At 36.2% G+C, this 23,315-nt stretch overlaps 1 protein-coding gene across 3 annotated transcripts in view; it reads left to right on the top strand.

The window, feature by feature from the left end:
- Positions 1-23,315, top strand: part of LOC141387106 (epidermal growth factor receptor-like) — a 159,787-nt gene that overhangs the window by 97,337 nt on the left and 39,135 nt on the right. The window contains exon 1 of one of the 3 annotated variants that reach the window (XM_073956245.1): positions 18,617-22,376. The exons of the other annotated variants lie outside the window; for them this stretch is intronic. Coding sequence (XP_073812346.1) covers positions 22,061-22,376 — 316 coding nt within the window. The 5' untranslated portion in view covers positions 18,617-22,060. Of the gene's footprint in view, positions 1-18,616; positions 22,377-23,315 lie in introns of those variants that run through there. 3 annotated transcript variants of the gene reach the window in all.

The raw sequence follows: 23,315 nt of genomic DNA, 5'->3' as shown, positions 1-23,315 counted from the left end.
GTGAAATTTAAAATAGAAAACACAATCATGGATTATGAAAAAAGCAAGCAGCAGGTTCATGTACCAAATCTTAGTATAAGTGTTATCAATAGCATTCAAAGTACGAAAAAATGTACTTAGCCTTCTATTCCATTATGCAACTACTTCAACATTATCCAATGACCATCACTTTAAATGATGTTCTGTCCCAAGCAGACAATCACAGAGAGTCATCTGTAAAAAAACTTCAAAAGTACCTCTGCTCTTAGAAGGCAGAATGCAAGTCTTTCTGTCTACTTGATTATATACTTAAATAAGACATATGTATGTACAGTTAGTCAACTAAATTATTGCAAACGATGACTTTTTAAAAATTTAGATGTTTAATTAGGAATTACTACAAGAAATTCTTTCAATAATGTTGGGCTTTTTGTGAATATCTGTTGATTTACCTGTTAATGACAACATCAAGCCAATAAATCCAGAAATCGGTTGGAAATGACAAAAACAACGGGCAAAAAGGATAGGTACCCAGTTTTTGTGGTGTCAACTAAATAATTGCAAAATGAATTAATGTGCAATAAAATCGTGGAGTTTCCCCCGCGATTTTTTGCATTTAAGAATTTTTAAGACTTTTATGGTATGTGGACATGTAGATCCATAATATTTGATCATAAATTAATTTTTGTATGTGTAACATAGGCGGTATATTCAGAAAAATAGAAAGTCAGGTAAACGGTTTCGGAAAATATGCCACATTTGGTCAATTGCAATTATAATAATGGTACACCCGAAAGATAAATCCCTAAAATCACCTCTCGTAAGCTGAGATGTGTATACAACATCATATACCGCACCGAGAAAGAAGCCAGGCTCAAACTGAGGGCGTTACATGACAGGTCTAAAATAGTAACCACACGAGTTGACTGTAGAATGATTAAAGAAATTAACGAAATAGCCCAAAGCAGCACCAGAAAATAGCTTTTTCTAATTAAAAATGATTTTGGAGTAAGTGTGTCACATGGAAAAATCAGAAAAGTGCTAAATAATAACAAGCACTCATCACGAGTGACTAGGTAAAAACCATTGCCCTCCCATCACAATATATAGAAACTATTCAGACTTCTTATAGACAACTTTTCACGCCATCTTTTCTGATGAGACTAAAATTATGTTGTACTATCACAATGGACCTCAAAAAGTATTGGGAAACCCCTTGAAAGCCATAAAAAACAAAAATTTAATACATACCGTAAAGTTAGGAAAACTGTCAGTTATGGTATGGGGTTGTATACCAAGCAGTGACGTTGGTAAAATCCTGATTTTGGAAGAAACAATGACATAGGAGGTTTATTTAGATGTTTTAAGAAAAGAGTTAACCAAAAGCGTCAAGACATTTGGGCCTGTTGGCCCTGAAAATTCAAACAAATTGCAATATGAGTACTACCAAGACAACGACCCTAAGCATAAATCGAATTTATGTAGGACTTGGTTGTTATACAACTGTACCAAAGTCATTTACACCCCGTTCCAGTGTCTAGATATTAACCCCATCGAAAATTCATAGGTACACCTGAACGCAAAAGTTGGGAATAGGTCGCCCACTAACCTGGGGGACTCAATAAAATGCAATAAAGAAGAATAGCTAAAAAATACCATTGGAATATGACATTCCGAAACTTATTTATTAAATTCAGATACGTTTACAAGCTGTTTTTGATGCCAAATGTGGGCATACGAAATATTAGAACCAACTTTTCGAAAAATACCGTGAAAGACTGAAAAGTTGTGAATTTTGCAATTCTTTAGTTGACAGTGCAAATAATGAGTTGTACTCATTTTTGTTAATTTTAAGAAAATGTTTAGTGAAATTTAGCTCCTTTGTATTTTATTACATTAATAAACATGTGTAAGAATTGTATTGTAAACAAAAATATTAATAATGATATTTATTTCTAGCAATAAAATGATGTTTTATTTAAAATTTTGTAATAATTTTGGTTTTGCAATAATTAAGTTGACTAGCTGTATATGTACATATGTATTTAAACGACCGTTAGAGAAGCTTCCATGATTGCAACTATAATTCTGCTCTTTAATTTATAAGACATTTGTCTTATTGTGCAAGAATAAATAAATAAATTTTTACTTTGTAAAAAAACTTCTTCCTATTGGAGATCTATATATGCCATCTTTAGCAATTCAGATTGCATATATTTTCCTCTAAAATTAACATATTTATATTTATATCTCTCATTTTGTGAACTGGGAGACCTTTTCCCAAAACTTTCTGTTCAATACCACCATTATTTTCTCCTTATTTAGTAAAACTTCAATATGGCAAAATTTCTGCAAAGGTCCTTGATGGCGTGTGTGTGTTTTTCTGGTTATTGCCTCCCGCACTTTCGCTCCAGACGCTGTGTAATTTAAGCACATGATGCATTTAGCAAACAAGCAAAAGTGTCAAGTATTCCGAATTGGTGTATCAAATTTTCAAAATCGTCACACATCAACCATAAACTTAGGCATCCTCCCTCTCTCTCTCTACTCTCTTTTCGTCTGTACTTAAATGTTAATTATGAAAGCATTAACGCCAGTAAAATATAACACTGCAGCAGTGTAAGATGAGGAAGAAGATGCAAGCAAACAACGAGAAAAAATGTCAAGTACCTCAAAAATGAAGCAAACAAAAAATTAACCATCATAAATCTCAATACTTTGAAATAATAAAAATTAATGAGCATTTTTTTCGTTTCAAAATTTGGAAACCTTTCTTTAAAAATCTCAAATTTCTTCTTTGAGACTCCCCTGCCTCTCTCTTTCTTTTAGATTCTCTGGTTATTTTTCTTTGAGATTTTGGTTTGGTGTTGTTTGCATGCCATTGTGGCCGATGATCAATGCAATTTAACAAAGGGGACAACAACAACAATGGGATCATAACCCCGACAACAAGACAACCAATCTCACCTGTCTCTATAGCAAACATGGGTTCATCCCAAGCAAGCAGTAAAACAACCGACCAACCGACAGACAGCCAGGCCGTAAACAACGTTTACAGGTTGTCAAACACATTTGCTCTGAGCCAGACGAGCAGGTAACAAATTGACACTGGAGAACAGTAACAACAACAACATACTAAAGACTCATCTAAAATCTGGCACTGGCTTTCTATGGAATTCCCAAGATAAAAGCAACAGATACACAAGTGGACGGACAGAGCGACAGACAAACAAACAATGAAAGAAAGTAATGCTGCTTGTCTAACGCATAATGGCTAGTCGTCATTGTTCCATCGATCGATTGTCTATCGATGAGAGATGAATAGTGCACATAAATCCTTTGGCGCATCTGCCAACCAACCAGCCACGGCAACAACAACTCACACAATGAGAACAAGGATCAAAATCAGGATAACAAAACATTCAAATGAAATGAGCAACAACAGCGTAACGAAATGTCCAACACCTCTCCTCGTTCGGCTCGTCTTAAAGAAGACCAATGAAATTCTTTTTTCTATGGCTTGGCTTAAAATAACAAAAGTCAATGCAGTGCGCAAAAAAAATTGTCTAGCTGTCTTTCCATTGTGCAGATATCCTGCTGGGTATGGCGTGAAACTCAAGTGGTTACTTAAGGCAATGAAGTAAGCCTAGTTAAGTACATCCAGCAGTCAAGCAGAAAATCTCAGCTCTCAGCAGCATCTTTAAGGTGAAGTCGGGTAATTGCAATGCATCATGGTTGGTCATAGGTTGGTTGTGTTGTTGTTCTAGTTGTCTGTTGGCTGTTTCTCTCTCAAATCCCAAAACCACTTGAAAATTACAAAAGAATTTTGAAAACTATTGCCAACGCCTTCAAAACAAAAAAAAAGCGAGCGACAATAAGTGGACTCTATTAAATTTGAGAGCTGTACTTGTTCGCTTCCTTGTAGTAAAAAAAGAGATCGTTTACTATTATAATGGGAACACAAGACGCTGATTGAATAGAATATTTGTGTATATAGTAATCGATATGCCATTATTAGGTACCTACTTTTTTGGCAAACAGATGTTCCTACTACATAAGCAGGCTGTTAAAAAATAAGGTTCTGCCCTTCTGCAGTTGAGCTATTTTAAAAGTGTTCATATTACTGGCGCTGTTATGTGATGCCGGAATGTGGATACTTACATTTGACGCTTAATAATCTCCAAGGAACTGCATATGTCCCACCGGAAGTCCTTCTTCTGAAAATAAAAATAGAAAGACAGTCGTGAATTATAAAAATGAAGCAACAGGTTCGTTATTTGGAAATATTCGAAATCTTAGTTTAATTATAATCAGTAGCATCCAAAGTACGCAATCACTTAGACTTATGTATATCCCATTGTGCATCTACTTTAACATCGCCTGCTGAATATCACTTTAAAGGATCACAGGGTGTCCAGCCTAAAAAATCCTTCACAAGGATCTCTGCTCTTAGAAGGGGGAAATAAGTCGTTCTGCCTACTGGATGGATTTTCTACTTAAAGGAAGCATATACATGATCATTAGAAGACCTTCACAGGATATTTTCTCTACAGAAGAACATTACATTGACATTTAATTTTAGAAGACTGTTACAAGACCTTCTTCCTCTTGAAGATCTATGTCTGCAAATAGAAGGAGGTTTTCTGCGTCTAGAAGAGCTTTATTAGGTATTCTACCTATTCTAGACCTTTATGGAGTCCTTATCTTTAGAAGGTCTTCTACATTTAGATGACCTTTTATAGGACTTTCATCTCAAGAAGACCTGTAGTGGATTTCTCATTTCAAAAATACCTTTAGAAAGTATTCTACAAATAGACCTTGAGGCAGTAGAGCCTGAGGAGGAGTTCTATTTCAAGAAGACCTTTGGGAGGTGTTCCATTCTATCTATAGAAGACCTTAAGAAGGTCTTCTACTGTCAGAAGACCTTTAGGAGGTATTCTATCTTTAAGAGACCTTTAAGAGGTCTTCTATATTTAGAAGACCTTTAGGGGGTCTTCTATCTTTAGAAGACCTTTAGGAGGTTTTCTATCTTTAGAAGCCCTTTAGGAGGTCTTCTATATTTAGAAGACCTTTAGGGGGTCTTCTATCTTTAGAAGACCTTTAGGAGGACTTCTATCTTTAGAAGACCTTTAGGAGGTCTTCTATCTATAGAAGACGTTTAGGAGGTATTCTATCTTTAAGAGACCTTTAAGAGGTCTTCTATATTTAGAAGACCTTTAGGGGGTCTTCTATCTTTAGAAGACCTTTAGGAGGTTTTCTATCTTTAGAAGCCCTTTAGGAGGTCTTCTATATTTAGAAGACCTTTAGGGGGTCTTCTATCTTTAGAAGACCTTTAGGAGGTCTTCTATCTTTAGAAGATCTTTAGGAGGTCTTCTATCTGTAGAAGACCTTTACGAGGTCTTCTATCTATTGAAGACCTTTAGGAGTTTTTCTATCTTTAAGAGACCTTTAAGAGGTCTTCTATCTTTAGAAGACCTTCAGGAGGTCTTCTATCTTTAGAAGATCTTTAGGAGGTCTTATATCTTTAGAAGACCTTTACGAGGTCTTCTATCTATAGAAGACCTTTAGGAGTTTTTCTATCTTTAAGAGACCTTTAAGAGGTCTTCTATAGTTAGAAGACCTTTAGGGGGTCTTTTATCTTTAGAAGACCTTTAGGAGGTCTTCTATCTTTAGAAGACCTTTAGGAGGTCTTCTATCTTTAGAAGGCCTTTAGGAGGTCTTCTATCTTTAGAAGACCTTTAGGAGGTCTTCTATCTATAGAAGAACTTTAGGAGGTCTTCTATATTTAGAAGACCTTTAGGGGGTCTTCTATCTTTAGAAGACCTTTAGAAGGTCTTCTATCTTTAGAAGGCCTTTATGAGGTCTTCTATATTTAGAGGACCTTTAGGGGGTCTTCTATCTTTAGAAGACCTTTAGGAGGTCTTCTATCTTTAGAAGGCCTTTAGGAGGTCTTCTATCTTTAGAAGACCTTTAAAAGGTATTCTATCTTCTATCTTTAGCTTTAGGAAGTTGTCTATTTCAAGAAGATCTTAACGATGTCTTCTATATGTAGGAGACCGAGGATGTCTTCTTTCCATAGAGGGCCTTTAGTAGGTATTCTATCTATAAAAGACCTTTAGGACCTTTCCATAGAAGACCTTTTCGAGGTATTCTTTCCATAGAAGACATTTAGAACGTCTTCATTCCATAGCAGACCTTTACGAGGTCTTCTTTCTATAGAAGACCTTCAGGAGACCTCCTAAAGGTCTTCTATGGAAGAAAGACCTCCTAAAGGTATTCTACGGAAAGAAGACCTCCCAAAAGGTCTTCTATGGATAGAAGACCTCTACGATGTCTTCTGTCTATAACAGACCTTTAGGAGGTTTTCTTTCCATAGAAGGTCTTCTTTCCGTAGAAGACCTTTAGGAGGTCCTGTTTCCATAGTAGACCTTTAGGGAGTCTCCTTTCCATAGAATGTCTTAGGATGTCTTCTATCTATAGAAGACCTTTAAAAGGTCTTCTTTTCATAGAAGACCTTCAGGAGGTCCTCTTTCCATAGAAGACCTTTAGGAGGTCTTCCTTTAGTAGAAGACCTTTAGGGGGTCTTCTTTCCATAGAAGACCTTTTCGAGGTATTCTTTCCATAGAAGACATTTAGAACGTCTTCATTCCATAGCAGACCTTTACGAGGTCTTCTTTCTATAGAAGACCTTCAGGAGACCTCCTAAAGGTCTTCTATGGAAGAAAGACCTCCTAAAGGTATTCTACGGAAAGAAGACCTCCCAAAAGGTCTTCTATGGATAGAAGACCTCTACGATGTCTTCTGTCTATAACAGACCTTTAGGAGGTTTTCTTTCCATAGAAGGTCTTCTTTCCGTAGAAGACCTTTAGGAGGTCCTGTTTCCATAGTAGACCTTTAGGGAGTCTCCTTTCCATAGAATGTCTTAGGATGTCTTCTATCTATAGAAGACCTTTAAGAGGTCTTCTATTCATAGAAGACCTTCAGGAGGTCTTCTTTTCATAGAAGACCTTCAGGAGGTCTTCTCTCCATAGAAGACCTTTAGGAGGTCTTCTTTCCGTAGAAGTCCTTTAGGGTTTTCTTTCCGTAGAAGACCTTTGGGAGGTCTTCTTTCCATATAATATCTTTAGGAGGTCTTCTTTCTATAAAAGACCTTAATAGATATTTTATTTATAAGTGACTTTAAGAGGAAGAAGATCTTTGGAGGCCTTGTATTTATAAAGTTCCTTTAGGAGGTCCTGTTTCCATAGAAAACTTTTAGGATGTCTTCTTTCTATAGAATACCTTAATGATGTCTTCTATCTATAAATACACCTTAAGAGGTCTTCTATCTATAAAATATTTTTAGGAGGACTTCGATCTCAGGAAGATCTTGAGGAGTTCTCCTATCCAAAGAACACCTTAAGGAGTTATCCTACCTAAAGAAGACCTTTATTATGTGTTTTACCTTTAGAATGCCTTTAGCAGGTTTTCTATCGACAGAAGACCTTTTCAAGGTGTCCACCTATGGAAAACCTTTAGGAGATTTTCTAACTATAGAAGACCTTTCATAGGTCTTCTAACTATGGAGTCCTCTAACTCTAGTAGACCTTAATTAGGTCTTTTGTCTATAGAAAACCCTTGATTAGGTGTCCCACCTAAGACTTTAAGGATGTTTTTTATGCATAAAAGATCTTTAGTAGCTCTCCTATCTAAAAATACCATTAGGAGTTCTTCTATATATAACTGATCTTTGGAGACCTTTTAACTATAAACGATCATAGGAATGTCTTCAAAATTTAACACCCATAATTTTACAACACCTCAACAGGAAATGCATTATGGAAATTCCGTTACAAGGTTATGGAAAGTGCATTTTCTTTTTCTTTTTGGGGTTAAGAACTTCCTATGAAAATAAAACACAAATTAAGTGATTTTAAATGTTCGTTTTATAGTTTTTTTTACTTTATATTCTCTAATTAGGTTTCCCAGAAGAAAGCCTGCTTAGACATCTGCAACACGTGCTAATAATAATTAACACAATAGAGCTTAAATAAATGATGCTCATAATTGGCTTAGTTAGGGCCTAACTAATGGCAGCAGTCATCTACTAGGAGATCTGGTGGTGGTTGGTTGGTTGCCCCGGCCCTTTTTAATGACCCTTTAACAAACAAATATGAAGAAGCTTAGAAGTGTGTTGCGATGGTGATGGTTTGCTTCTTCCGTTTTTTTATGGTTCAGCAGAAAAAAAAAGAAAAACAACCAGTTTGCTGCTGTACCCTTCCCTCACCTCGCCATCATCTTCTAAAGACAACAAAGTTTAGTATTTTGTCAACAAAGAATGGCTGTGACAAAAAAGACCGCATGAACTCTCCGAAATCGGCTTAGCAATTAAAACTAATTGTGACAAATTTTGTTCTTTGGAAAACATTTTATTTTTTGATTCTCATTCATTTTGTTTTTTTTTTCATCTTCCTCTTCTTGGCTTGCCAAAAAAGATGACTTGAAACCGAAATGAAAAAAAAAAAAGATTACTAAAATGTTTTGACAAATTTTTGTATACCAAAATTGTCGTCAAAGTTGTACCCCCACTTTTGGTTAACAAACTCAACTTCAAGTAAACAAACAATGAAACAAACAACAAGCGGCGGGTTCGGGTTCTACGACGCCGCCGCATTTCTGTTTGTTTTGTTTAGAGTGATTGTCGTATGTCGAATTGTACCAGCGAATAGCATACCGGCCAAATGACTGGCTGACTGACTGACTGGGTTATGTTTCTCGTTTCTGAAGTGAGTGGTGCTGCTGCTGGCGGTGTTGAGTGAGTGAGCGTTGTTTGTTAAAAGCTTGCGCGCTTTTTCGAATGTACGCACGCATGCGCGTAAGTATGGCTGTAAGTAATCAGCCAACCATTCGACGACGAGGTACCCCCAATTCGAATGACTTGCCGTTTGTTTGTCTGTTTCTCAGGCTAGCCGGTTTGTTTTTTGTTTTCCTCTGTCTTGTATGTGGTGTGCTAACAGCGATTTGTTGATTTTTGGCATACGTTTTGTTGTTGCTGTTGGTTTGTCAAAGACGAATTGAAATACAACAACTATGCAAACATCGTCACAATCATCATCATCATCGTCGTACATACTTAAGACATTTCATTTCAAAATGTTAATAAACTCAATGTACTTTAGTTTACTCTTTTAAAAGTTATGGACAGTGGAACCACGGCAGTAGAAGGCCTTCGCTATACTTCAATCTCTATTCGCTGATGTAGAGAACCCCTGGTGGTCATTTACACTGAAGATGTGGCATTGTTTGGCCTCAGCTGCTGTCTACTTACTTTTAGATAACCTCAGTAACCCTCTACTCTATTGTAGATGATCCGCCACTACTTTCTGACACCTACTTAATTGTAGATTACCTCATCGAATATGTAGATGTTCTCACAGCAATCGTCTACTGTCCTGTAGATAACCTCACAGGCCATCTACTCGGTTTTAAATGACCTGAGTAACCATCTATTCTCCGGTATATGATCCTACCCATCCCCTACTCTATTGTGCATAACCACACTAATCATCTATTCCTTTTTAGATGATCACGTCAATCATATACGGCCTGTAGACGTCTTCATAGAATATCTACTCTGTTGTAGATGACCTCACCGAACATCTACCTTCCGATGATCACCTACTCTCCCGTTGATGACCTTTTCGGCCACCTACTCCATTGTAGATGACTTCGTTGAACATATACTCCACTTTTTTCATCACAGCGATCAACTACTGTCCTTAAGATGACCTCATAGACCATCTAAACTATTGTTCCATCTAATCTCCTGTAGATGATCTTACCGACACCAACACAATTGTAGATGACTTCACCAAATATCTATTCCATTTTAGATGATCACAGAAATTATATTCTGCCCTTTAGATGACCCACAGATCATCTACTCTATTGTAGATGGCCTCACCTAACTTCTACTCCATTGTAGAAGATCACAATGATTATCTACTCTCCTGTTGATGACCTTATCAATCACCTATTCTATTGTCATCACAGCAATCATCTACTATACTGAAGGTGAGCTCATAGACCATCTACTCTATTGTAGATAATCTCAGATACCATCTACTCTCCTGTAGATGACATGACTGACCACCTTCTCTATTGTAGATGATCTCACCGAACATTTACTTCATTTTAAATGATCACAGCTATCATATACTGCCCTATAGATGATCTCATAGATAATCTAATCTATTGTAGATAACCTCATAGACCATCCACTCCATTGTAGATGATATCAGGGACCATTTACTCTCCAGTAGATGACCTTACCGAAATCTACTCAATTGTTGATGATCGCACCGAATACATAATCCTTTTTAGATGATCGCAGCAAGCATCTATAGACCTGTAGATGACCTCACAGACCATCTATTCTGTTGTATATAACCTCATAGACCGTCTACTCTATTTTAAATGACCTCAGTGACCATCTACTCTCCCGTAGATGACCTTACCGACCCCCTACTCTATTGTATACCTCATTTTATAACATCGCAGAGATCATATACTATCCTGAACATGACCTCATAGACTACCTACTCTATTGTAGGTGATCTTAGTTACAATTTACTTTCATGTAGATGACATTACTGACCACCAATTCTATTGCAGATGATCTCACCGAATATTTTCCCAATTTTAGATGATCACAACGATCATCTACTAACTTTTAAATGACCACACCAAACATATAATTTATCAAACGGTCATCCACTCTCCTGTAGATAACAAACATCCTCTGCCATATACAATGGCCCTCAGCGATGAACTATTTTACCGTCGATACCAACAGCGGTCATCGAATCTTTAGAAGCGTTCGGTAGCGACTATCATAATTCGTTCTGGTGTGGATGGCTTCACCGAAAATCTAAGACCTCAGCCGGTCATCTACTCTAATATAGATGGCTTCGACGGTCATCCATCCCATTGAAAATGCCCTCAACGGTTACTTGCTCGGCTATCTGATCTATAGTTCTGAAATGTCGGACATTTAGTACTTCACGAACAAATTGTCAGAACTACGCTGTGGCCATACATTGTGTGAGCTACTTACTTTGAAATAAAAATTCTTGTCCCACAAACCCCAGTTCCACTGTAGTACCAAAACCCAACTAAACTGACATTCTTTGGAATAGCGATACCGAACTGGCTGACTGACTGGCTGGTTAGCAGACTGACTGACATACGCTCAAATACGATATTCATGCAATACTTATTATTAACGTGCCGCCGCAAACGAAACATGCAAAGGGTTTGGTAAGTGGTGCTTCGCCTGTTGGAGGAACGAACACATACAACCCAGCTTCATGGAGGATGGGGAGGGGGTAACAAATATTCACTTCTGAAGTGTGACTTTATGATGGTTTTGTAAACAAAACACAAAAAACTCTAAACAAACCGTAATCGAAAAACAAAAAAACCAACGAACTTTTCGTGATGCCTGGCGAATGGAGGATGATGATCGTGTTGATGATGGCGTTGGAGATCGGTTGAAGATGTCGTTGTTGCGTTTACTTGCTATTTCGGGGAATGACTTTCATTTTGTTATTGGAATTCGGTTTTTTTTGTCTACTTTCTGAAATGTTAAACAATAAAAAATTACATGAACAATTTCACACTTTTTAACGAATTGCCGATATTACCCAAAATTAAAGAAGAAGAGGAAGAGTGAGCGTGTGATCAAAGAGTCGTAAAATTCTATTTTAAGTTTTGAGTCAGTGGCCAATTGTAGATTTGCATGTCATAATGGTCCATGTAAAAGCAACCACATGATGGCGGTGGTCGTGGTGGCATGTTCTGGAAAGCCATCTACTTACTATCCAGCTTAGCTGTTGATTTCTGCAACATAAGCTTTTTCTGTTGTTGGTACTGAGTGTGTGAAATGCTTGAGTTGTAATGTATCGCGCAAAAAACACACACTCAACAAGCTTATACTACGAGTATGCGCACGCGCACAGCTGTGTCCATTTAGCTGTTGTTTCTTATAGCTATAAACAATAATAATAATAACAACAACAACAACTACAAAAACAGTAATAAGAGTGGCTTAACAAAAAGCGATTCCTGTTAAACATATTCATGTTTGGCAGTTTTGCTAATTTGTTGTTGTTGGTGTTAGTGGTGTTGTTGTTTCATTTGCCGGTCGGTCGGTCAATCAGTCTGTGTTTTTAATTTTGTTGTTTTTGTTTTATTTTATTTTTTGCCATAGGTTTCTGTTTCGGTCAGTGTTGCCAGTATTTTTTAGACTCATTTCCCCAACTTGTCCAAAACTTTTCCCCAAAATTCCCCAGATTTTATTGAATTTCCTCAAAAAAATCCCCAAATTTTTTTTTACAAATAATTACAAAAAAATCAAAATTAGTTTTATTTTACTATTAAAATTCATATCATTAAACTTGTAAAGTATTCTATACACTTATATATGAATTAAATTAACGATATTCAAAACTTCACTTTCAAGTGATTCAGAATCATTAGTCTCATTGGATTTATATAAATTTGTATAATGAAAGAGTTGCAACATTTCTTTAGCTGGGTCAAAAATTCTACAACAAATGGAGTTGTTAGAAAATTGATTATTTATTCTAGTAACTCGTACTGCATTTTATTTCGGAATATGGTTCAAAATAGAAGACTCTTTCTACTTAAGAATTAAGGCCTGTGTACATAAGCTGCCTCGCCTAGTTGTCTGGCTTTATTACTTCATTTCTGACATAACAAAAATAAGAGAATAAAGAAGGCCGAGCAAATTTCGAACTGGGTTGCCCTTTTCTTTTTTATTCTTTTATCAGAAGCAAGCAAGGTAAGCAGGCGAGGCAGCTTATGTACCCAGGCCTTCAATTGTTGGAACGGAAAGCATATTTAATGCCATCTCCAATTTACGAATGATAACTATCTCCATTGCGATTCGTAAACAATCGTGGAGATTTTTGTGTTGACAACTGGTTCTATATAGAGCTAAATTGTGTTGACCCAGTGAATTGCTGCAAATATTTTTTCAATATCTTCTTCCTTTTTATAAATGGTTTCAATATTCGAGTGCACAGGGAAAAATGCATATTAGCAATGTGCATCGGTTTGAAAACTTAGATTAAGGCCCGTTCTTACATCTTTTCTTTAAAATCCCTTTTTGTTATACTTTGCTTTAAGAAAAAAAGGAATAAAGTTCGCATTACCAGGGATTTGTTATTACATCTTACATTCCATTTCAAGCAAAACCGTCTGTATACATCAAATTTACTCAAATTGGGTTGGTTAATTTGAATTTGCTCTCAAATTGTTCTTGTTTTTGGGCGCACTTTAAATTATAAAATAAACACAAAGTTCCTTTTAATTTATCTGACACTTATTATTAAAGCAAACTTGTAGGAATAAAAAAAACGGGTTATCTGTCCGATATCGGCCAACATTTAACTACAAAAAGTATTATATCCTTTTTGGACTTAGCATTTTTATCTCTTTTATAATTGGAGCCATGAATGTTAAATAAAGTTTAATTTAATCATTGCCCATCAATACAGTAATCATTTCTGCAGTTAAGTCCCCTTCATCAGTAAAAATGATGGAAAATGTTATTTCAATTCAACCCACTGTTCTAGTACGCTGTCAGTCGTCGAGCCGCATGATAACACTTCAAATCTTCAAATCTGTCATAAAGTATTACAGCTGCGACCAGTTAGTATATGATACATGTTATTTGTGCGTCACGCGTGCGCTGCTACTATTAACGTACTGAAATTAAAAGATGATCTGAAGTAATTAGACAAAAAAGAAATTCCCCAAAAATCCCCAAATATTTTTCAGATTTCCTCAACATTTTCCCAATTCCCCAAGTCGAAAATTTTTTCCCCATTGCAAATAAAAATTCCCCAATTTGGGGAAAAATCCCCAATACTGACAACGCTGGTTTCGGTTACGCTAATAATTTTTTCATAACACCGTTAATATGATGGTTGGTGGCCTTAAACAGAGAAAACATCGTCTGTCGTCTTCAAAGCCATCATCAACATCGACGTCGTTGTCATTTCTTTATTGATTGGCGTTTCTTTTGTGAAACAATCATCCACAACAAAACGGCCAATAAGAAGCAAATAATGTTGTATCTTTTTTTTTTTTGATTTTTGGCAACTGTGGCGAATTAAAGGGAAATTATAACATGTAATTTTTATGTTCTTTACCAGCAAAATTATAATATGGAAATTTCCGTCGACAAAGAAAAAAATGATTGATATTCCAGAACGGAACATAATTATGAGTTAATTTCCTCAAATTATATATTTTTTTTAAATTTTTTAAAACCAAATTTTTCCTATGATCTTTTTGTGTAAAATTTAGTTTGTAGAAGTTTCTGTTTAAATGGAAGATTTTTTGCCACCACTATTAATCTCAATCAACAAATTTTAGCTCATTATAAAATGAAATCGATTATACTTTTATTTATTTCCTTCGAAGGAAATTTTTGTCTATCTTATATTTTTTATTTCTTCCTATATTCATTAAACATATTTAGTTATTAATTAAGAAACTATTACTTCTAAGTCGTTGAAATTTTATTTAATTGATTTTTTTTAACAAATTCCCTCCTTTTTTCTTTCCAGGTATGCTTTAATTTTTTAAAAATTTGATGTAAGTACTCTATACGATTATAAGAAGATCGGATCTGCGAAAATTTCCACTAGCATGCTTTTTGGCTCTGTTACTAAAGTAATATGTCCATTAAGACTGCTTTTATACACACACACTGAAAATAAATATGGTCACTGGAATCATATGTGGCAGAAAAAATATATATTGTAACTATATACAATAATGCCTGGACTCCCTATATTATTTGGCACCAGTTACAAAATATACAGCTGCAAATACAATATTTATTTTACATATTCACATTATCAATTTTTCTCAGATTGTTGGAATAAGGACTCTTGCCTACGGAAGATATTGGAAATCCTGCGAAGTAGTCGCCATGCACACAGAGAAGGAATATTGTTCAGGCAAACATATTCTGAGAGCAAACTATCGTATATGTAAATATGCCTCAACAGCCATATATTTGGCCGTCAAACACCATAATGGAAATATATGGTTACTCTAACAATATATATTATTACATGTTTACTTACTTAGCTGGCCCATTACAGAACATTTGTTCCATAGGCCGAACTAAGAAAAGATCTCCATTTCTTTCTATTTGTTTCTTCGCACTCTGGAGTACCGCGCCTTCTCATCTCATCATCCACTTGTTTGTGCCATCTATTCCTTGGCCTGCCAATTCTGCGTGCACCGCCAAGCGGTCCGTATTTATACGCCTTTTTAGCGGGTTCATCATCGCTCATTCTTATGATATGGTCTAGCCAACGCAATCGCTGCATCTCGATACGTTTAACAATATTGATGTCGTTGTATAGCAGATACAGCTCGTGGTTCATGCGACGTCGATATTCACAGTCAACTTAGATTGGTCCGTAGATCTTTCGAAGAATTTTTCTCTCAAACACACCAAGCACTACCTTGTCTGCTTGCGCAAGTACCTAGGCTTCGGAGCCACACATCAGCACGGGTAGTATCAGTGTGTTGTAGAGCGTTTTTTTGTTTGACGAGATGTGGCTTTGTTTTTAAACTGCCTATTTAAACCAAAGTAGCATCTGTTGGCCAATACAATTCTTTTTTTATTTCACAACTGATGTCGTTTGTTGTGCCGAGGTAGACGAAGTCTTTTACTACCTCAATATTATAGGGACCAACTTCCACTGTCGGTCCGAGCTCAATGGACCATCAACTTGGTCTTCTCACTGTTTACCGCCAGACCCACTTTAGCAGATGGTCCTTCGACCTTCATAAAGGTATCAGTTACTTCTTTTACTAATCGGCCCATGATGATATATATCATCAGCATAAACAAGTAACATGTGACTATTGGTGTAGATTGTGCCACTTCTTTTGATGTTTGCCTCTCGTATAACCTTTTCCAGCAGGATGTTGAAAAGATCACACGAAAGGCTGTCTCCTTGTCTGAAACCTCTTTTGGTACCAAACTCTTCGGAGATGTTCTTACCTATTTTAACTGAGGACCTAGTGTCAGTTAAAGTTATTTTACAAAGCCGGATGAGCTTTGCGGGGATACCAAATTCAGACATTGCGTGGAATACCTTTGAACGGGCTGTCGAAGGCTGCTTTAAAATCGACAAAAAGGTGACAGGTGTCGATCTGCATCTCTTGGGTCTTCTCCAGGATTTGCCGCAGGGTAAATATCTGGTCAATGGTGGACTTGCCAGGTTTAAAGCCGCATTGGTATGGTCCAATTATCTCGTTGACCATAGGCTTTAGTCGTTTGCACAATATCCCTGAAACGACCTTGTAGGCAATAAGGAGAAGACTTATGCCCCTATAGTTAGAGCATACAGTCTTATCTCCTTTCTTATGGACGGGGCTCAGGATACTCAGGTTCCAATCGTCGGGTACTCGTTCTTCCTGCCAGATGGTGCTAACTAGCTGATGAATACACCTTATCAGCGTGTCGCCTCCGGTTTTGAACAGCTCGGCTGGTAAGCCATCGGCTCCTGCTGCCTTATTATTCTTTAGCCGATTTATTGCTGTCTTTACCTCATCTTGGCTGGGCGGTATACATTCAATACCATCTTCTGGGATTGGGTCGTCTTCGCTGCTATTGGATACCAACAGTTTTGAAACATATTCTTTCCATATCCTGAGTACAGTATCTGTATCAGTTACCAAATTACCTTGCTGGTCTCTACAGGAGGATGTGCCTGTACCAAAGCCATCAGTTTGATGCTTGACTCTTTGGTAGAATTTTCGGACTTCATTCTGGCTCCTGTACATCTCTATTTTTTCACACTCCCGCTTATCCATCTCTCTCTTTTTTCTGCGGAAAAGACGTTTCTCCTCTCTCCTTTTCTTCCTGTATCTCTCTCGTGCGCTACGCGTTGCTACGAATTGTAAAGTAGCCCTACATGCCGCATTTTTCTCTTAGGTAGCAGCACGACACTCCTGATCATACCATGGATTCCTTGGTGGAGGTCTCTGGTATCCAAGTATGGATTTTGCGGCTGTTTGCATGGAGTGGGCAATGCTTTGCCATTGCGCTGATATGTTATCGGGATGAGGAGTGCTTTGATTAAGCAATTGGGCTAGTTGAGTTGAATATGCTGTGGCTATCTGTTGTGATTGCAGCTTACCGATGTCTAACTTTCGTGTTGTGTCTGTTCGTACTTTGTTTGCTACGTTTAAGCGGGTGCGTACCTTTGCTGCAACAAGGTAGTGGTCCGAATCAATGTTTGCGCCTCGGAACGATCGTACATCCAACACGCTCGATGAATATCTTCCATCTATCACAACATGATCAATTTGATTACTTGTTCTTTGATCTGGAGACAGCCAGGTGCCCTTATGAATATCGAGATGATTAAATCTGGTACTGCTGACTACCATGTTTTTTGCAGCTGCAAAGTCTATCAGCCTCATACCATTGTCAGATGTTTCACTGTGGAGACTGAATTTCCCGACTGTTGGGCCAAAGATATTCTCCTTTCCAATTTTGGCATTAAAATCGCCTAGAATGATTTTAATGTCATGGGCAGGGGCAACGATCATATGTTTCTTCTAAGCGCTCGTAAAATATATCTTTGGTCTGTTCGTCCTTTTCTTCAGCGGGAGCATGAGCGCAAATAAAGCTGATGTTGAAGAATTTAGCTTTTATTCGAATTGCAGCAAGTCTTTCATTCAATGGGGTGAAGCTGGATACCAGATGTTTTAGTTTCCGACGAATCCGCAACCAAACTCATGCTTTACGTCATGGCAGCTATAATACACTGCGTCACCTTTAGGTGTTGTTTGTACTTTTCAAGTACGTCTGTCAATGCGAAGACTGCACCTTCTCTCTAGTATTACATGTTTACAGTACCATATTTTGCTCCCAGAAAATGCCTACCTTAACAATATTCCTTCTCTGCCTAGACTCACGTGCATAGGATTCAATGTCGCTTTTTCTCTGCTGGTCATCAATGGTCTACATGCAGTAAAAATATTAGGTTAGTGGAACTGAAATTTGACACAAAAATATGGTTGAGGTTGAGGAAGTTTCCCAAATCTACTACTGCCGTCTCAATGAGATTGAAAAGGAAGGGACGTTCGATAGGTTTAAGCCTAGGTCCTATAAATGTAGGACGGTAAAATCTTTTCTTTCTTCTCACCACCTTCGACAGTGATAGATACAACTAAGCAAGAACGAATAAGATATCTACATACATCCTAAAAAGTTCCCTAGATTCTGCTTGATCAGGAACGTTCTTAATTTGAAGTTGCATTATTAATCTGTTTCTGAATGTTTTTAAATAGCACTAGAAAAGGTTGATATGTTTGCTTTCTCCTAGAAGACCACTTTAAGCGACTCTGTACAATTTACACCTTGCTCTCACAAATGCATCTCGACATCATTTGGGGGATGGGGTCCAATGGACAAAATTTAAACTTTTGCAAGTAAAATAAACAAAAAATTTCTGAAAATTACCATTTGGGAGGGGTCCAGGCCCCCGGGGTGGTCTTAGGCTACGTCGGTGTTAGTAGAATTCCTAATCTATCCGACTCAAATCCACTGTTGTGTGCAATCATCAACAAGCATTCCAATCCCTATTTTCACTCGCCAATGTCGATATTAAATTACCCTCACAAATGGTTTTTAATCGGCCACATATTGAGATAACCGAGATGGTAATCTTTTTTATATACATAACTCTCCCTTAAGTTTTCGCTTCCAAAGCAACAAAAATGTTTAATTGTTAATAACGGATCAAATTCCATAAATTTATGACTTTATTAATTAAATATAATATTAAATAGGTTTTTTTTATTATTAAATATTAGCATATTTTAATACACCAATAAAATATTATCAGCAATCAATACTTAAAATCTACAAAAAATATTAAATGAATATAAAGATGAATTTATGAATAAAAAATTTAAAATTCTTTTATAAACTTTTATGAAGCACTTAACATCCCATCCAACAATTTATACCAACCCTCAATTTTGAAGTGTTAAAACACGAACTGAAGCCAAAAAGAAATGTTAGCCATGAAAAGATAGTCGAAGCTATTTAAGGAACCTGCTAATTTTTCGAATTTTTACTACTTTTTTCATTTAATTTTGGAAAGTTTTACAAGTTGTTGTGTAACGGAACACATACACACAATAATAATAATAATATTAATAATAATAATAATAAGTTGTGGTTCTGCAACAAAGGCGTAGGACCATTGGGCTGTAATTCTTTTGGGAATCTACACTTCAATACTGAGAACAAATGCTTCCACGACAAAAATTCCTTTTTGGGAGCAGTGATATCAAAATTTCACAATTGATCCTAGCAGTATCTCTCATCAACACCTAAGACTCTTGGTTCGTTATCCTGCCACAACATCGTTATTGTTAACAAACTTCTCATAGTTTCATATCTGTTAAAACTTTCTGTCATGAGGAAATAAATTACTCCCATCGACCTCTATTTGTTGTATCGAAACTGTGGTCCACAATCCGTCCGATCCCTTGTCTATGTTTATAGTCAGCACAAACATTAGTAAAATGCACATTGTTGTCTTAAATTATAATATGTTGTCTGAGACAAGGCATATGTTTGCGACAGCAATACATATTTGTACAATACTCTATTTTACTCTGAAAATAACCATGTTTGCTCTGACCAGGTTCAGTATAATTGGTGCATTGAAGCAAGACTCAGTAGGTCACTGCGCAATTCAATTATATTTCCCATGAGTATCCAAGACAACAGTAGAGTCTGTACACAGAAAATATTGTTGAAGAAAGCAGAATATGCTTATATAGAGTATTGTGAATATTAAAAATATATATTGTTGTAGCAACCATATATTTTGTGTCAAACACCATAATGACGCAAAATATGTGGTTGCTGCAACAATATATATCTTTAAATATTTACAATACCTTACTTTGCTTTCAGAAAATGTTTCATTCGACAATATCAATTCTGTGCATGAGAAGGACGGCACTTCATTATTATCGCGCATTGTACGAAATTACGTCAAGAGATGTTTAGCTTGGAAGGAGTACTCAGGGAGTGTTCCCGCCACTAACGTTAAATTACAACGCCGAGAAATCTGATGTTTTGGTGTTGGATTGAAAGGTCGGCACCCTTTGTGTGCCACGGGGCATGTTACTAGTTACATGGCAGCGATACAATTATTCTCCTAAAAATGTTGAGCAAAATCGTATTTTGAACATAAAACCCCCGTACTCCATGTCTCCCCACATATCCATCCTTCTGTTTCTCATTTCTAAAATCATTAAATTTAATTGTTTGCAACATTGTTTAATAGTTTAATTTTGGCATTGTATAAAAACAACTTTTGGGCGCATTAAATTTCCTTCGATTCTTCTCCTTTCATCTAATATACCTTACTTCATTTTTTTGCGATTTTCATCAAAGGAAATTTGAAGTACAAAGGAGTAGGTAGGCTTCTTGAACAAAACATGATCTTCCAATGCTTTTGCCTCGGTTTGTTTTTGACCGTAAAATGATCTCCAATTGTCAATTTGATATTAATTATAGATAACCTCTTCGATTTCGTTGAAACAAAACAAAACAAAAAACAACAACACGAATTTTATGATCTTAGCCTTTTTAAGCAGAATCTTAAAAAACAACAGCAACAGCAACAACAACAAAATATAGAGTAAGCCCACGTTTTATTTTTGTTTTTCGTTCAATTTAAATTTATCTAAATTCTCTCTATCGTAATTTAAAAAAAAGATAATATTTCTAAAAGAACACAGGTGAGAGTGGTTGCCAGAAAGAGCGACCTGTTTCTTAGCACATGCTGAGATTTCCAACTGTTAGTCAGTAGAATAGTAGATACTACCTGAAATAAAATACCTGGGCTATGTGATCGATGGATCGTTTCAATGGATTCTACAGGGAGAGAATCACAGACACCAACAAACCAACAACATTTAATGCACCACCAGTAGCACCAGGAAAAAAGTGGTTGTTCGTATCTTGTGGATGGATGTTGATTTTAACTGCCTGCCTGCTGCATATGTAGTGGTGGTAAACAATCTGAATCTGGCTATGGAAATGCCATCACAAAAGAGAGTAACCACCATTGGGCTCTCCTCCTCGTACCACCACACACAATAACAACAAGGAGAGCCGAGCCGATTGTGTGTGCCGTATTGCATGGCTGGCTATGGCGTTGGTAGTTACATTTTGTATTTCCAAGATAAACTTTAGTTTCATACTCAACGTTTTAAAGCGCACTTCGTTCGTCGTGTTGTCATCGTCGCCGTATGGAAATGCCAGCATAATTTTTACTTCCACTGTTTTGCAAATCGTTTTTTGGATTATTTAGCGGTTATTTTTTCTTTCTTTTGGATTATTAAACAAATTGGAATTATAAATGAGAAAAAATTATTAAAAAGCAAAAGTGAACCATTATTTTGTGTTAAGAAAATTTCGGAATAAAAAGATCACTTCACGAAGAAGAAGAAGAAGAAGCACAAAATAACTACCAACAGTAAAACTTGTTTGGCTAGTAAATCTGAAACACAAAAAAAAAAAACGGCAAAATAAAACTGCCAACTGTTTGTAAAGTGCCTAACACAACATATGTACATGTGAGAGAGTGTATTATTTTTGCAAAAAAGCAAATCATAAGAAAATTCAGCAACAAAAAAGAAAACCAAAATCTTAAATTTTGCAAAATTTATATTGCAATCAGAATTGCATATGACGTAAGATTCTGAAACAAAAAATGAAAAATCTATGCCTTATTTCTCAGTGTTGTTGAGTATTAAAGTTAAAGAAAAACCAAGTGAAAACTTACCAAACCACCTAGAAACAGCAACTGAAAACCCACCCAAAAGAGATTTATATCTTGCAACCCAACTAAGCCACCCAACCAAACATTTAGGGATTTGAAACAAAAACTATAATGACGTTGGCGTTACCAAGCTGCTGAGCTGTGTGCTGCCACTTAAATTGACAATGAAAGGATACAATTGGTTTGGAGCCTTACTACTCCTACTGATAGTACTCACGCATAATTTTGATCCTCTGCTGGCGCAACGTACACGCAATGGCCGCAACAGCAACAAATACGAGGATACCAATAACAATAGATCACAGCGCAAGCGCAACAACAACAATGGCAATCGTTCACAGTCATCGCATCGCCCACGTCCATCAAGCCAACATCTGATATCGTCATTGGCCTCCCAGCCCAGCAGTAGTATTAGTAGTAGCAGTTCTGCACATCATCATTTGGCCGAGGATCAGCATACGGAATTTGTTAAGGGCAAAAGTAAGTTCTAAAAATAAAATAACTATTTTATTGAGAAACAAAAAAAAAAAAACAAGAAATGTTCTTACGATAGAAAACTGGTAATTCAAAAGCAAGTAGGTTGTAGTTTTAAAGAGAAAAACACTTTCTCACACAAACATTGACATAAACCATGGATGGATGGGGTTTAACGTTGTTGTTTGCACAATTAAATGCAGGTTAATGATTATAGTAATGGCTCTCTGTTTCTAGTGTTGTTGTTGTTGCTGTTTTTCTAGCTTATTTATGTCTTTAGCATGGAAATAAATTGATTCGAACCAAAAAACACCGAGGTAATGCAAATAGCCATCAATTTTACCAAAGAAGCATACCATCATCCATCCAATCAAAAGCATTTTGTATGCGCTATTACACGTCGCTCATAGTTCACTCTTGTTACTACGTGATTCTAATACAAAACCAATAAGTATTTGATTTCTTTACAACAACAAAACAACCAATCGACCGAACAATGTTGAGGCGAACTTTGGAAGAATTCTTTTTTTTTTGCATTTGAAAGAATTTTCACTTTTGGTATGGGTATTCTTTAGAGAAAGATTTGTCAGATCAGAAAATTTAATTAAAATAACATTTTATAAATTTTTTGAAAATTTCCCTTTATGGGAAATTTTTTTTAAATGCTTAAAATTGGACAAAATTTCATGTTTCTTTGTGTTTCAATGAAAACTGTTGATTTGCTGTTGATTTTGAAAACAAAAATTTCCCTACAAACATCCATAAAGGGATTTTTTTAATCCACAAAAATTAAAATTATTTTTATATTTTATTAGTTTTCATTGAAAATATAAATATCCATTGAAAATAAAAATTGTCCATAAATATTCCAAAAGGGAATTTTTTATTTAAGCTAGAAATTAAAAATTATTTTTATATTTCATTGGAAACTATTGATTGCCATTG

This window comes from Musca autumnalis, unplaced genomic scaffold (genome assembly GCF_047663935.1).
Source record: "Musca autumnalis isolate F117 unplaced genomic scaffold, ASM4766393v1 scaffold_5, whole genome shotgun sequence".
In the NCBI taxonomy this organism is placed as follows: Eukaryota; Metazoa; Arthropoda; class Insecta; order Diptera; family Muscidae; genus Musca; species Musca autumnalis.
Note: the sequence above shows the minus strand (reverse complement) of the source record. Positions and strands in the feature narration are given on the sequence as shown.